General features: G+C 47.2%; 1 protein-coding gene across 4 annotated transcripts in view; it reads left to right on the top strand.

Annotated features, from left to right (window-relative positions):
• hdac4 (histone deacetylase 4) overlaps positions 1 to 17,500 on the top strand; it is a 285,327-nt gene that overhangs the window by 210,990 nt on the left and 56,837 nt on the right. For all 4 annotated transcript variants that reach the window (XM_063213475.1, XM_063213476.1, XM_063213478.1 and 1 more), the window contains 2 exons: positions 3,827 to 3,929; positions 6,969 to 7,015. In XM_063213475.1, the coding sequence (XP_063069545.1) occupies positions 3,827 to 3,929; positions 6,969 to 7,015 (150 nt within the window). The remainder of the gene's footprint in view (positions 1 to 3,826; positions 3,930 to 6,968; positions 7,016 to 17,500) is intronic.

The following is a 17,500-nucleotide window of genomic DNA, read 5'->3' on the forward strand; positions in this document are numbered from 1 at the left end:
ATCTCTATGTATTTATATAAAATCACACAGTATTATACACACAAAACCATGTTTATGTGCATACGTAGTGTACACAGGCTGGCTTGAGTGAAGTGTCTGTGTTTGATCTGCAGAGGGCACTATGAAGCCGTACACAGACAGCCTCTCACTCACTCGCTCACTCACTCGCTCACTCAGTTGTCAGAGCTCTACCAGCTACACACACACAGGCACACACATCCACACACACGCTTCTCTGGCACAACACACCAATCACACGCCAGTGGCATTTTGTTTTGACCATCAGTGGAAGACCCCCCTCACCCCCCTCACCCTCCTTCTTGGGTCAGATGAGAGCAGGAACGCTGTTCAGTCAGAGCAGAGGGGATGCTTATCTCCCATAGGCACCTGTTCCTCAGCCCTTTCTCCACAGGCACGTCACCATGCGGGGAAGGCCTTGATGTGGGCCAGCTAGCGGCCGTCCAGTCCTATTAAAGGGGTATGCCACTATTTTGGGGCTTAATACAGTTAAAATCGTTGGCTGGGGTTTATAAAGGTGGTAAAGTGTCTTATTTTGCAAGTTAAGCGTTGTCTTGCTTTAAGACAAGTTGAAAGAGGGAGCATGTCGCTAAGCTAGTCAATGGATCCGTGTAGCAAGCCCCAAAATAGTGGCATACCCCTATTAAGGGCCCATTTATGCATACCCGCCTGGGTATTTGCATCAACAAAGACCTCTCCCTTCTGTTGTGCCTTTCGTTTGCACACAAACGGAGGCGTTTCCTCTTAGAACGAATCTTCCTAAAAACTCTGACAAAGGTCAAGATTAAAAAAAAAAAAACTCTGGTTAGCGTTTGTATGTAAGGAAAAACGTAGACTTAAATCGCATTCTCGTGCACAAACTTAGCGTATTTATGACTGCTATCGGCAGCTTATTTATGCCCGATTTGACAATGGTGTGAACGAAGATATTTAGGTAAACGCTAGGGATGAAAATTGTTTGTTTACCAAAGCACCTGGCTACTGTATGTATACTTGAGCTGCCCCTCCACCTTCAGCCAAATCCCATCACCAAGTCTCCCTCAGCCTGCACGGCCCACATAGCAACTCCTTTACCCTAAACCACACATCACACATCCCAAGTAGTGTGCGTGTGTGCGTGCGTGCGTTTTTGCATGCATGCATGCATGTATGGCTGTCTGAGTGTGTGCAGTGTGAGTTAGATTGGATCTCCTCTGGACGTGTTGCATAGCTGCTGCAGTCACGCTAACAAAACAAATAAACAATAAAAAAACAAAACCAGCAAGCGGCCTAAAAGGAGCGTTGCAGCCGCCGCCACCCGTCATTGTTGTCCTCCGCTGGGTCCGGGCTCGCGTCCAGGAGACCCCCCACTGCAGCTTCGCTCCGCTGCGTTCCTCCACACCCTTCTCCAGACCTCCTCGCCCGCACCGGCTGGTGCATCATGGGTAGTTTTGGACGGACGGGGGTTTTGGGGAGGGGGGGTGGGGGTTGAGTCTCGGTGGGGATGTTTATTGTTCTGGGAGATGGGAACACAGAATTGGAGGGGGGGGTCAATTAAAGGCAGTCATGGCTCTAATACCCCCTAATCGACAGCAGGGGGGCTGTTAAAAAGCACACAGGCCCCGTTTCAAGCCTGCCGCCGCATTCAGCCAGCCAGGTCCCCATTACACCCCACCAGCCTCAGCTCCAGCTCCAGCTCCTGCCCCAGCTCCACCACCCTCTGCTGCTCCCAACATCCCTTCTCCCCCTCTCCTCCTCCACCTCCTCTGCTACTCCAACATCCCTTCTCCCCCCTCTCCTCCTCCACCTCCTCTGCTACTCCCAACATCCCTTCTCCCCCTCTCCTCCTCCACCTCCTCTGCTACTCCCAACATCCCTTCTCCCCCTCTCCTCCTCCACCACCCTCTTCTGCTCCCAACATCCCTTCCCCCCCTCTCCTCCTCCACCTCCTCTTTTGCTCCAGCACCAGGCCCCCCACACCACCACCACCCTCCACTAATTATCCAGCTCCCTCCCTCTCTCCACCACTCTCCACTACTCCTACACCAGCTCTTTCCCTTTTTCTGTCCTCCTCCACTTCTCTGCTCCAGGGCCTCTCTGCTCTCCCACCAACCCCCCCTTTAACTGGCAGTACTGTTAAATGTGAGATGTAATGCACTCTGCAGCAGGTGTCACCACGGCTTCCCCTTACACACACGCACACGCATACACACACACACACACACACACACACACACACACACACACACACACACACACACATACACACACACACACACACGTAGCAGCCTCCCAGGTGACCAGAGCTGCCCCTCTTACAGGGCTGAAATGGCCCCTCACCGTCTGGACAAGAGCCACCGGGTCCAGCCTATTAAAGTGGGGTCCAGGGTTGTAGGGAGGGTGCGTGTGTGTGTCTGTGTGTGCATATGTGTGTGCGTGCATGTGTACGTGCGCGCACGCATGTTTGTGTGTGTGTCTTTGTGTTTGTGTGCGTGTGTGTGTGCGTGTGCGTGTGTGTGTGCGTGTGTGTGCGTGTGTGTGTGCGTGTGTGTGTGTGTGCGTGTGTGTGTGTGCGTGTGTGTGTGTGCGTGTGTGTGTGTGTGTGTGTGTGTGTGTGTGTGTGTGTGTGTGTGTTATTATTACAGTAATTGTTGCATTATTACAAATCCAGCAGTACCAACACCTACACATTCGCAGTGTTTAACCCAGAGCCTTAGATAGAAAGAGTTGACGAAGTCTTTGGTCTTTGGTCGCGTGGTTTTACGTGTGTTTACGCTAGCCTCGTTGGGTCCTGCTAACCCCATCTCTGCCACTGGTCTGGGTTAGCATGGCTAGGTTACGTGTACCAATTCTACAAATTAGACCGTGCTGTTCTTGTTCTGACGCAAGTCATTTTAGGTAAAGTAATTACACATGCAAAAACGGTTGTTATATCAATTCTTCTCAGAGTCTATGGAAACGAACGCTACATATGGACCAAAGAGATGGTAGTGCAAAACTAAATGGCCCCGCGATGTCGGCCATCTTTAACCATATATGGTCAGTTTAGCCGCCAGTTTTGTCAGCGGAAGTTCCCGCGGGATCCTATGGCAACGTTTTAACTCTTGTTATCTACGGCTCTGGTTTAACCCATTCCCAGCCTAGTGACTCACATTCTCAGGAACCTTGAGAGCTCATCTTCCAGGAGCTGTTTTGCACGCTTTGTACCGATAAGGAGTCAATCCTGCGCTTAGTCATTCGGTAGTGAGGGCAATCTCTCTGTTTGACGCACGAGACATGGAGAACTACCACGAGAGCCAGTGCAGTGCTGCACCGGCTGTGACTGCAGCCCACCACACATCATTGGGTAACACTTAACTTAACAAATCCAGCAGTACCACCACACATATTCTCCGTGTTTAACCCATTCCCTCACCAGCCCAGTGACTCACATTCTTAGGAACCTTGAGTGCTCATCTTCCAGGAGCTGTTGTGCACGCTTTGTACCGGGAAGTGGGAAAGAGTCAGTCCTGTGCTTAGTCACAGTGAGGGCAATCTCCCTGTTTGACACACGCACATGTATATAAATTAAATATATTGTTTTGCTGTTGATGAAAATGCTAAAAGTGAAAAAAAAAACATTTGTTTACTGACAGGTTAGGGTTAGGGATTGTTATGGTCAGTTTTGCACGTTTAACACAGTTTAGAATTCACTAGTCTTCAATGCTAAAATGCAATGGAAGGAGTCAATGGAAGGTCCTCACAAAGATTGTAATACAAGTTTGTATGTGTCCGTGTGTGTGTCCGTGTGTGTCCGTGTGTGTGTGTCCGTGTGTGTGCGTGTCTCCAGTGTATCCGTGGCAGGAAGGCGACCCTGGAGGAGCTGCAGACTGTGCACTCGGAGGCCCACGTGATGCTCTACGGCACCAACCCACTGCGGCAGAAACTCGACAGTAAGCGGCACACACTCTCTCAAACACACACACACACACACACACGATCACGATCACACACACACACACACACACTCACACTCGTGCCTACGTACACACACACACACACACACACACACACACACACACACACACACACACACACACACACACACACACACACACACACACACACACGCCTGCATGCACACACACTCACACGCACACTGCAGGCACTGTACAGTACACTCACACTGTCCTCATTCACACACACACACACACACACAGACACACACACTCGAACACAAAAATTAACCACCACCCGCCCACATAGACACTTCCTCTCTCTCCCTCTCTTATGTGTGCTGTGTAACGTGCCTGATACCGTGTTCCATGTGTTCTCAGAATGTGCAAAACTGACCCCATTGTTTTGTTTACTTACAAAGGTGTGTAGTTGTTTTGGTTTTATTTTTACGAAGGAACTGTTTATTTTTGGAGTCAAATACTCGAAGAGAATCAAGGATGTGTGCACCTGTCTAAATTTCCTACTTGGACAAGCCAAAATGGCAATCTGGAAATGTTACAGGCTGGAGCAGGATGGAAAAATAGTGGCACAAACTGACCTGTTTAAGACTCTGGTTGAAGCAAGGATAGTAACTGAGTTCACCTACTTTAAGGTCACAGCTGATGTTACTTTGTTTGAAAAAAAAATGGTGTTTAGATAAGGGACTTTGGTCAATCTGTAATGGTGGTAAGCTTAATTTTAGGTGGTAATAATCCGAGGTACGGGGGGTGATGGGGGGGAATGGGGAAGGAGAGGTCTACTCCCTTTTATGGTGAATGGAAGGATCAACATGCATGTAATGTAAAGTACATTTTTTAAGTGGTGACAATGGTTCACAATAAAGGAGTGTTGAAGGTCTCTCTCCCCCCTCCCTCTCTCTCTTCCTCTCACTCCCTGTCTCCTTCTCTAACTGTCTCTCATGAAACCATAAAGGGAGAAAAAAAAGTGTATTAAGTGCCCTGTCCCCATTCATTCCACAAGCCCTCTACTGTACCACACAAAGCGAATATCCCACTTCCCCCCCTTAACTCAGGGGACCTCCTCCATCATTCCTCAGCAGCCTACCACACACACACACACACACACACACACACACACACACACACACACACACACACACACACACACACACACACACACACACACTGAGACACACACACACACACACACACACACACACACACACACACACGCCACACAACACACGCACAACACACACACGCACAACACACACACACACAACACACAGCACACACACACACAGTGTCGCTCTCCCTTCTCCCCCTGCCCAGCCCCCCCCCACACACACACACACCCCCGCAGACGTTTGGTTTCCACCATCAGTGGAGCACCATCTAATAACACAGCGCCTATGCAGCTGCAATTACCCACATTATTTGGCCAGCGCTGAGCAAATGCAGAATAGTTGCACACACACCCCCCTCTACTCCACACACACTTGCATACCGACACACAGAGACACACACACACACACACACACACACACACACACACACACACACACACACACACACACACCCCTCTCCCTCTTGAAAGCTGGTGTTTTTCTCCAAAACAGGGACAGGCTTTTCCCTGTTGTTCCTTTTGATTTTTCCACACATGCACTCTTTCTTTCTTTCTTTCTCTCTCTCTCTCTCTCGCTCTCTCGCTCTCTCTCTCTCTCTCTCTCTCTCTCTCTCTCTCTCTCTCTCTCTCTCTCTCTCTCTCTCTCTCTCTCTCTCTCTCTCTCTCACTCTCTCCCTCTGTCTCTCTCTCTCTGTCTCTTTCTCTATCCCTCTGTCTCTCTCTCTCTGTCTCTCTTTCTCTCTCTCTCTCTCTCCCTCTCTCTCCTATCCCTCGTTCGTTCTGCCTCACGTTTTCTTTCATCACGGGCGGCCTTGATTGAATCTGCCCCAGAGCTGTCCGTCAAGGCCGTCACCTTTCTGCCAATAACAACCACACATGTAATTTTCCATGACATCACCCGGGTCCTTTCCTGCTGAGATTAAACACTCCACAACTACACTCCACACACACACACACACACACACACACACACACACACACACACACACACACACACACACACACACACACACACACACACACACACACACACACACACACACACACAGCGTTTAATGATGGTCCCACCAGCTCTCCTCCTAGGCCATTTCTCTCTCCCCCCTTTCTCTCTTTCTCTTTCTTTTTATTTTTCTCTTTCTATTCCTCTATCTTTCTGCCTCTCTGGCTCTCTCCATCACTCTCTCTCTCTATCTCTCTCTCTCTCTTTCTCTCTCTCTCTGACTCTGTATTTCCCTGTGTCCTTCTCCCTCCACTTCTTTTCTCTCCTCTCCTCCTCTTCTTTCTATATCCCTCTCTCACCATGGTGTTTCATCCCGTCTCATTCCTTGCCAGAGCTCATCAGGGTCCTCCAGGAACGGGATGACAAACCATTTAAGAGACGGTGTGTGATCACGCTGAGGCTAAGTGCTATCCTAAATAGCACAGAACACTGTGAAACTGTCTCAACTTTTAAAAAAAGAAAAAAACAACAACTCCTTATTCTCGGGAGCACTGCTGAGATGCATTTGGCATTGCTCTGAAATGTTGAAGTTCCTGCCGTGCCACTAAAGAGCGGTTGGTTTGCTCACGGCTGGTATCTGATGTTGGGATTGGTGGGGGTGAAATGGATGAGAGGGAGAGGGAGAGGGAGAAAGAGAGAGAAAGAGAGCAGGATAGGGCAGACAGGAAAAAGGGTATATGTGTGGGGGTTGGGGTGGGGTGGGGGTGGGGTGCAGGAGGTGGTGGACTCTCACATTTCTCGGATGACTTTGGTAATGAGGACGACCCCTCGGGGTCAGGCTGTGTGAAGGTCACTTGTAACCCCTGTTTCTCTCTCTCTCTCTCTCTCTCTCTCTCTCTCTCTCTCTCTCTCTCTCTCTCTCTCTCTCTCTTTCTCTCTCTCTTTCTCTCTCTCCAATCTCCTTTCTCAGGCTCGGTGACACCTATGTTTGTACGGCTGCCCTGTGGCGGAATTGGGGTAAGTTCTTCTTTTCTTAAGTATTGTGCATCTCTTTACTCAAACACCCCTAACGCACGCACGCACACACACACGCACGCACGCACACACACACACACACACGCACACATACACGCACATATAGCCTACACGCACAAACACACAAACGCAAGCACGCAAATACACACGTACACACACACACACACACACACACACACACACACACACACACACACACACACACACACACACACACACACACCACCTCAATCCCTTCATCTCTCCATCCCTCTCTTATCCTCTCTTTCTCTCCCTACACCCCCCCCCTCTCTTTCTCTTTCTCTTTCTCTGTCATGTGTAAATAATGGGCTTGTTTGTTCTCCCACGAGCCCCCAACCCCCACCTCCAGCAGCAACAAAAACTGTTGCTCTGCTTTCCACCGAGCGGGTAATTGTATCCAGATGTTTTCTATAAACAAGCTGTGTGTGTGTGTGTGCGTCCGTGTGTGTGTGTGTGCGTGTGTGTGTGCGTGTGCGTGTGCGTGTGCGTGTGTGTGTTTAAGGGGGAGGAGGGTGGTGTGGTGGGGTGGGGTAAGTTAGTTAACATGTAGCTCGCAAAGCTAACTCCAAGCGCAACAGGTCCGCAGACAGCGACGGCTCGAGTCCAGAGCGCGTTTCTGATAAGCGGCTCAGGCCAGGCCATCCATCACCGCGTCAACATGTAGCTCGCAAAGTTACCTCCAAGCGCAACAGGTCTGCAGACAGCGACGGCTCGAGTCCAGAGCGCGTTTCTGATAAGCGGCTCAGAATCTCTTCTCCAACGATGGCCGCAGCAGATTGCATGGCCTCTACATCTCCAACAGCGGATAGCTTGTCAAGCCATCGGGCTACTGCGATGCCTCTGTTGGCTAATGATGCTGGTGTCGTTAGCTTGTGTAGCCCGTGTCAAACACCACCGGCGTTGTCCACGGCTGACAGCGTCCCTCAGCGTCCAGATGGTCTACAACTTCCTCCTCGCACCTCTATACAACTTTAAAACCGCGATGTTCAATGCCCTCCTGAAATTCTCATTGTTGGTGATTCGATTGTCAGAGATCTGATTATTCCTAGTGCTATCACGTACTGTATCCCGGGAGGAAGGGTTGTTCACATCTCTCATCTCATTCCGTCCCTATTGAACAGACATTCTTCCGTAAACACTGTCATTGCTCACGTGGGGACAAATGACGTCATGGCCCGGAACTCTGTGAAGCTACAGAATGAGCTGGAGACGTTATGTCTCACTGTTGAAAGCCTCGGGAAACGCTGCATAATGTCAGGCCCTATCCCACTTAGCTCCAGTAATTCAGAGCGTTTCAGCAGATTGCATAGTCTCCATACCTGGCTGAAACAATTCTGCAATCTAGCTGGTCATGATTTTATTGCTAATTTTGATATATTCTGGACCAAATCATTTTTATATAGATCTGATGGGGTGCATCCAAACAAACTGGGCCTACTAGAGCTAACCACCAACTTTATTCAGTTCATTGCTTTCAGCACACCTTGACATTCAACACAGCATGACCCAATCCAGTTCACAAACACACCCAGCTCTACTATGGGTCCTGCTGATAACTGCAGCTCTCCCTCTCCTGCTGTATCACTTGGGGATCAAACTACACAGGCAATAAGTAGCCCCTCTCATCACCTACAGATGGCCCTTCTTAATGTCAGATCACTTCGTTCTGCTGCTGCAGCTTGCTCACCCTCCCCATTCAAATACCTCCTCTGGCCAGCAGATGGCTCCTCGGAAATGTCAAAGCCTGCCCATCTGCAATGATATCTCCCTGCCAGAGACTGTCCTTCCTATTTCTTCTCCTGATATCCCTCTCAATAATGGACTAAGCCCTGAAGTCATGAATGCTACATGTCCATTGGAGTCTACCCCTGACGTTGTTCGCTTGGACAATCCATGTATTTTTAAGGACAGAAAAGGCATTGGGTTAATCCACCTCAATATCAGAAGTATATTGCAACGAGATAAAATGGACCACCTAAATATTTTAATTGCTCAAACTAACACTGATATCTTGGTTTTATCAGAAACTTGGCTGAAGAGTGAAATTGATGACTCTGAAGTCAACCTTTCAGGCTACAATTTATTTAGAATTGACAGGGTTGGGAGGGGTGGGGGTGTGGCTATTTACGTGAAGTCACATTTTTCTGTCACATTTCTGTATTCCTTTAAGTGAACCTAAATCCTTTGAATTTATTGCACTCAAGGTTCATTATGGCACCAATAACAACTCCTTCATAATAGTTGGGATCTATAGAACCCCCGTCAGCTGATTCTAAATCCATAGATCAGCTGGCAGAATTGATATCTAGATTCACTGACTCAGAAAGTTCTAGTTCTTGGGGATTTTAATATTGACTGGCTAACTGATGCCTCCAAACATCTTAGAGATGTTTTCTCGAGTCTATTTTTGGATCAACTTATTAATGATCCAACAAAGACCAAACTCTAAGAACCTTAGCAAATCATCTCTTATTGATCTACTTTTTACAAATAAGATGAACAAAATTAGCCGCAAGTGGTGTTTTTGATTTAGGGGTCAGCGACCACTGTCCCATTGCCTGTATTAGGCACAGCACTCTAACCAAAGCACTGCCTCCACATTTTGGTTAAAAGAACTATGAAACATTTTAATGAGCAAGCTTTTTTAAATGATCTCTATGAAAGTGACATTCATCTAACAACCGAAATTCCTGATGCTGACTTGGCTCTACAGTTTTTCTCAAACTCATTTATTTGCATTGTTGACAAACATGCACCTTTTAAAAAGATAAGAGTAAAAAGTAGAACAAACCCATGGTTCACACCCTGAACTCTCCTCTCTTTTTCAGTCAAGAAATAAGGCTTGGTCATTAGCAAGGAGGAGCAAGGATGCCTCCGACTGGACAAGTTTCAGGAAAATCAGGAACAGATGTACATTAATCTGTAAGAAAGGCTAAATCTGACTATTACTTTAACCTTGTCTCTAGTTCGTACTCAGATCCTGCAAAATTCTGGAAGGCTGTAAATTACAAAACAATAAATCTGTTACACACCTATGCCTTCTTCAATTAAGTTTGATGATTGTCTACTACAAGACAAATCAGACATTTGCAGTGCTCTTAACAAACATTTTTCTTTAGCCAGTCAAAGTTTTTGACAATAGCAATAATCATTCCTTTATGCCTAGGGCTGGACATGATATGCGTATCAGAGACAATGTCAGAGACGATGATCTGGAATTCAGGCTTCATCCTGTGTCTAAGCATACAGTGCTTATCTGCTTTATTAGCAATTGATAGTCGCAAATCCACTGGAGAAGACCAGCTAGATCCCCTTTTTCTTCGCACTGCGGCATATATAATAGCAGAGCCATTATTGCACATTTTCAATTTTTCTATTTTCCACTGGAGTTGTCCCTACACTATGGAAATTTTGCACACATTACCCCGTTGCACAAGGGGGGTGATAAGACTGACCCTAACAACTATCGACCAATATCCAAGCTACCGTGTCTCTCAAAAATACTAGAGAAGTTGGTAAATGATCAGCTCAAAGAATTTCTAAATACCAATAATATTTTGAGCCTCTCCAATCAGGCTTTAGGCCTAAACATAGTACAGTTACTGCTGCTTACTAAAGTAATGGATGATATTATCACTTCTCTTGACAAGAAAAAACATTGTGCTGCCATCTTTTGTGGACTTATCCAAAGCATTTGACACCGTGGACCATTCTCTGCTTCTACAAATTCTGCCTGGTATTGGTTTCAATGCAAGTGCCTGTAAATGGTTCCAGAGCTACCTTTCAAACAGACACCATACTGTAAAATTGGGTAATACTCAAATTCTGACCCCCTGCTAATAACCAAGGGGGTCCCACAAGGTTCAGTATTAGGTCCGGTTACTCTTTCACCATGTACATAAATAGCATACTTTCTCTCCTTTCCAACTGCTCTATTCATCTATATGCAGATGATACAATTTTTGTATTGTGTTTGCGGATTCTGTACAGCTAGCCTTGGAGAAATTGCAGGCAGCAGTCTTTTAATATCCTACAAAATGCCTTCATTAGTCTTTAAGCTTCTACTTAATGTAAGCAAGACTAAATGTATGGTTTCTTTACTCGATCTAAGCATGGCATGAAAAAATGATTTTAATATATCTACTTTAGATGGGTCTGTTATTGAGAGAGTATCACATTATAAGTACCTGGGAATCTGGCTAGATGACAAGTTCACATTCAAGAAACATACTGACTGTCTTGTCACTACGCTCAGACAACAAAAGCTATCTTTCCTGCACTGCACAAAATAAATATCACTTTTCCTGTTTTCTGCAGAAAAAAGTTAATTGAAGCTACTTTTCTGTCTTCCCTTGACTATGGTGATATTATTTACAGACATGCACCACTCTCTAATCTGAAGGCACTTGACACTGTCTATCATTCAGCTCTTCGTTTTATTACTGGGGATCCATATAGTACACATCATTGCCTGTTATATGACAAAGTTGGGTGGGCTCCACTTTCTCACAGAAGGGACATGCATTATTTTATTTTTATTTATAAGGCCCTCACTGGCAAACTCCCATTTTATATTTCATCTCTTTTAGTTTGGCACATCCCAACCCATACCAAACCCCCGCAGCAGCAATTTTTTACTGGAGGGTCCCTTATTGCCCGCACAGAACTGGGTAAAACAGCTTTTAGTGTCTGTGGACCTTCAGTTTGGAATAACTTACAACTAAGGATGGGTCTTCAAGCCTTTGTGCCATTAGAACATTTTAAAGTTACACTGGGAAGTTTTTTATCACATACTTGCACTTGTTTTAACTCATAAGTTTTAATTCATAGTTTGTCTTAATTCTTATCTCTTATATGATTTATGGTGTATTGTGTATGTTCGTTGTTTATATATGATTTTATATGTGCAATTGTTTGTTTTACTCGACATCATTGTGAATGAGGGCTGGGCCCTCAATGATTCTTCGAGTTTAAATAAAAAAAAAAATGAAATAGTTGTGTGTGGTGTGGTGTGGTAAGTTAGTTGTGTATGCATCTATAAGGTGTTTGCGTGTGAGCTTGCGTGCCTGCGTGCCTGCGTGCTGTGACAGACAAGGGATGGAGCAGGAGAGCGGTGTGCGTCAGTGAAATGAGGTACAAGTGTATAGTGTTTGGGATGGGACCAGTGGAGCAGCAGGCCTGGCATCAGCATCAGCATCCGCTGTCTGCTCGACACATCTCCAGGTGGCATTGCTCTTCTGAGATCAGATATTAGTTTTAAGAACGCAGAGGATGCGTTCTGCACATCACAGTGGCACAGGTGCTGGACAACATAAAATAGCCGAAGTAAAGGATGAATGTCTGCAACACTGTTAATGCTCCAACTTTTTTATCGGCACAACGTTTCGGACCTCAGTCCTTCTTCAAGTGCAACCGTTTTAATGTCTGCTGTAGCAAATGTTAAGTGCCAAGGTTATTAGCAAGCGGCTACTGACTGAGCAAGCCTGTGTATGGTACTGCTCCCATCAGGAGAACTAGTCAGACAACACATCTTTAGGTGGGACACGTATTGTATTGTATTATCACGGTTAGTCATATTAGTCTGCTGTATCAAATGTTAAATCAAATGCCACCCAGTGTCTACTGACTGAGCAAGCCTGTGTATGGTCCAGCTCCCACCAGGAGAACTAGTCAGACGACACACAGCCCCACAGGAAATAATGAAAACACATTGAAAACAAATGAAGGAAGCAACTGTCAGACGTATGAACACCATGAGGATGTTATTCACTTCCTTGAGGAAAGGTGTAGTAAAATAATACAACTTTTTTATGTTGCCCTACAAAGGCAAAGTGCAGTAGCTACATATTTTGTCAAAATTGAGTGTAGACTGAATGCAGTTTTCATTACACTTCCTTTATCTTGTGACAAAGCCTTATGGTCCAACTGTGTCTCATTGTAGGCATATTGCTCTGTCAAATTTTCATCACCCGCAATATCCAGCCTCATGCCAAGGCTTTGAAGGCTTTCCCTCAATTTCAGTGTTGGCGTAGTTACTGCACTTTGCTTTTGTATGACAGTATGTCAGAGGCAAATACTTGTGTACTGGGCTGTATTGAGGAATACTTTTGGTCAGGGTTTTTTTTTTAGTGTGTGGGGGGGGGGGGGTCGGGGGTCTGTGTCTGGCCATGGCCTTATGCATGCGTGCCACATTTCCTGAGCTGAGATAAGTATGGAGAAGGACCAGGTACCGGAGGGTGTGAGCATACATATTGGCAAACTCATTTCTGTGTGTGTGCATATATTTGTCAGTCTTGTGTATGTGTATGTTTGTGTGTATGCGCGTGTTCCAGTGTTTCTGCGTGTTTGTGTGTGTGTTCCAGTGTTTGTGTGCGTGTTCCAGTGTTTGTTTGTGTGTGTGCGCGTGTTCCAGTGTTTGTTTGTGTGTGCGTGTGTGTGTTTGCGTGCATGCGTGTGTATGTGTGTTTGTGCGTGCGTGCGTGCATGTGCGTGTATGGGGGGGAGGGAGGGGTGATGGATCACAGGTCCAGTGGCCCTGTAAGCAGTGGGAGAGCGTTGCTGGTGAGAAACACAAAAGGGCTCTGGACTCTTTTATGGAAATGGAACAAAATTGTAGTCTTCCTGCCTGGTGCACACAGAGCCCCCACTCCCAGAAATTACCCTGTCAGTGTGAGGATAAACTGCATTTATTCATTCCAACACGCTCCTGAACCGTGCGCGCACACACACACACACACACACACACACACACACACACACACACACACACACACACACACACACACACACACACACACACACACACACACACACACACACACACACACACACACGTACACGGGTCACGCTCGCGCACACACACGCACACTCGCACACACACACACACACACACACACACGCTGGCGCGTGCGCATATTGTACACTTAAGCACAACAGTCACCAACACACATAAATGCAGTCAATACACACACACACACACACACACTCATGCACACACACACACACATTTCAGCACTCACCTCTAGGTACCCCCTGCTAGTTATCTCCCCAACTCGTAAACCCCCCCACCTACCAACCACCCCCCCTTTCTCTGGCAAAACTTTTGCACATACTTACCATTTCAGATTTTTGGATCCTGACTCTCTAGTTTGCGCTCTCTCTCTCTCTCTCTCTCTCTCTCTCTCTCTCTCTCTATCTCTCTCTCTCTCTTCTTTCTCTCTCTCTCTCTCTCTCTCTCTCTCTCTCTCTCTCTCTCTCTCTCTCTCTCTCTCTCTCTCTCTCCTCCTCCTTTCCTTCCTTTGCTCCCTCGCTTCCTCCACCACCCACTGCTGCACCACTCGCCCACTCATTTGGTTGCTTTGCCTTTTTTTTCCAGCTATCCCGCTCTCCCTTTTCCTTCTCTCTCTCTCTCTCCCTCTCTCTCTCTCTCTCTCTCTCTCTCTCTGCCCCTCTCTCTCTCTCTCTCTCTCTGCCCCTCTCTCTCTCTCTCTCTGCCCCACTCTCTCTCTCTCTCTGTCTCTCTCCCTCCCTGCCTCACTCTCACTCTCCCTCCCTGCCTCTCTCTCTCTCTCTCTCTCTCTCTCTCTCTCCCTCCCTGCCTCTCTCTCTCTCTCTCTCTCTCTCTCTCTCTCTCTCTCTCTCTCTCTCTCTCTCTCTCTCTCTCTCTCTCTCTCTCTCTCTCTCTCTCTCTCTGCCTCACTGTATCTCTCTCTCTCTCTCTCTCCCTCTGCCTCACTCTCTCTCTCTGCCTCACTCTCTCTCTCTCTGTCTCTCCAAGTCATTTTCGTATCATAAATGCACCACAGGCTCGTAATTCGTGACAAAGTCATTCTTGGCCTGGCTTGAAAAGGCTGCATGTGATTTTTTTTCTTCTTCCTCTCCTTTCCTTCTTTTTCATTTTTTTTAATGCTGCCCTTGAGCGCTCAGTACCATTGCAGGCAGAATTCATAAATTGACAGCGAGCATGTTATGGTATCCGCTGAGTGGGAGACACACAGGCACAGTGGCTTTACTGTGGCCATGGCCTGCAAGGCAAGTGTCTGAGCAGGGCACCAAGCTGTATGACGTTCAGAAACAAGGGAAATACGCCGTCCGCGCTTCTAATTTGACAATCCGGTGCAACCAGAGCAGGACTAAATAATAAGTGTAAAGGGAAAAGAATCTGGTGCCACACGGATGTCTATTTTCTGTTATTTATTTTTTCAGTGCAGTGACGTTTCGACATGCGTCTTCATCAGAGTCCCTGTATGACGTTCATTATGTCGAACTGTTAGAGTAAAAGTTTGTTTTTGTTTTTGTTTTTGTTTTGTTTTTTACCTTTATTTAACCAGGGAACAACAAAATCACATTTAAATAGAAATCTATTTTTCAAGTGTCAGGACACAGACAAAACAGAAAGGATTAAAATGACTGAAAACAAGATAAAATGTCGCAATAAAGTAATAAACATAAAGCAATATTAGAAATTAAAAGCGAGTGCCTTATTCTTTTATTTCAGACATCTTTTACATGTCTTTTACATGACCCTCTGATGAAGACGGAAGCTATACCGTCGAAACTTGTCAGGGAAAAGATACAACTTTTACATGTCTGAAGTAAAAGAAATACCTAGGTTTTAGGTCACCAAGCTGGCCCCTACACCTCCACCTCTCCCTCCCCCTCTCCCCCTCTGTCATCCCCTCTGCCTGATCTGTCAACCCCTCATCCTCGTGAAATTTAGGCCTTCAGTCCTTCAGCACACCAGCCCAAACAAGAGTTTCTATTCCTTTGTCATCAAGCCACGAGGACAAAGCATCAGGACGAAGAGAAAATGGTTGTTTTGCTATGAAATTGTTTTTTTGTGGATTGTTAAGGTTTTCTTGTTTGTGAGTGGTGTGTGTGCGTGCGTGCGTGCGTGCGTGCACGTGTGTGTGCGAGAAGCCCTTGTGACTCTCTCAGGAGCTTGCCGGTGTCTTATGGCAAAACCACCTGTGGAGGTGGTGTGCGCGTGCGCGTGTGTGTGCGAGAAGCCCTTGTGACTCTCTCAGGTGCTTGCCTGTGTCTTATGGCAAAACCACCTGTGGAGGTGCAGACTGTAAATCATGCATGAAATGTCCTTGTTGATTCTACTGCATGTACACACACCCGGCTCACTCAACTTGCGTGTGTGTGTGTGTGCGCGCGCGTGAGTGTGCGCACATTTGTGTAAAAGCCACTGGGTGGGTTGGGAAGTGTGTATGTGTGTGTGCGCGTGTGTGTGCTTCTGGGAGAGAGAGAGAGAGAGAGAGAGAGAGAGAGAGAGAGAGAGAGAGAGAGAGAGAGAGAGAGAGAGAGAGAGAGAGAGAGAGAGAGAGAGAGAGAGAGAGAGAGAGAGAGAGAGAGAGAGAGAGAGAGAGAGAGAGAGAGAGAGAGACTACCTGCGTGTGCTTGAGAAAGATGAGCATCATTTCTGGACAAATTATCAACAACAACATGCAAAGCAAATATGAGAATGTGAGGTAGCACATGCAAGTATGTGTTTTTGTTTCTGTGTGTGTGTGTGTTTTTTTTGTTTTTGTTTCTGTGTGTATGTGTGTTTTTTGTTTCTGTGCGTATGTGCGTGTGCGTGTGAATGCGTGTATGTGTGTATGCGTGCGTGTGCGTGTGAATGCGTGCGTGCGCTGACAGGTCTACAGGTCTAGGCTAAGGTTGGGTTTGGATGAAAGGTGGTGGTGGTGGTGTGTGCTGCACTGAGGGGTGGTAGTAGTGGTGGTGGTGGCAGTGGTGGTTGTATTGGTGGTATGTACTGTACTGGGGGTGGTGGTGGTGGTGGTGTGTGCTGTACTGGGAGTGGTAGTGGTGTTAGTGGGGGTGGTGTGTGCTATACTGGGGGTAGTAGTGGTGGTGGTGGTGGTGGTTGTATTGGTAGTGGTGTGTGCTGTACTGGGGGGTAGTCGTAGTGGTGGTGGTGGTGGCAGTGGTGGTTGTATTGGTAGTGGTGTGTGCTGTACTGAGGGGTAGTAGTGGTGGTGGTGGTGGTGGTTGTACTGGTGGTGTGTGCTGTACTGGGGGGTAGTAGTGGTGGTGGTGGCAGTGGTGGTGTGTGCTGTACTGAGGGGTGGTGATGGTGGTGTGTGCTGCACTGAGGGGTAGTGGTGGTGGTGGTGGCAGTGGTAGTTGTACTGGTGGTGTGTGCTGTACTGGGCCTGTAATTGCAGGCTGCGGGGCAGTCGTGTGTTAGCATAATGAGTTGTGACTGATGAATGGCTGGCCTCTGTCTTTGGCCCGGCTGGGAATTCCCCTCGCTGGAACCTGAGCTCAGGCCAGGCCCTCACCCTCCCAACACCCCCACCACCTAACCCCGTGACACACCAGCCAGCCAGCCAACCAACCCAACAAACCCCCCACACTCCCGGTGCTCCAGCGTCGCCCGTTTGCGCTGCATGTCGAAGAATAAATGCCCCCGCTCTCCCTCCACCCCCCACCTCA

This window comes from Engraulis encrasicolus, chromosome 13, assembly GCF_034702125.1.
Source record: "Engraulis encrasicolus isolate BLACKSEA-1 chromosome 13, IST_EnEncr_1.0, whole genome shotgun sequence".
Taxonomy (NCBI): Eukaryota; Metazoa; Chordata; class Actinopteri; order Clupeiformes; family Engraulidae; genus Engraulis; species Engraulis encrasicolus.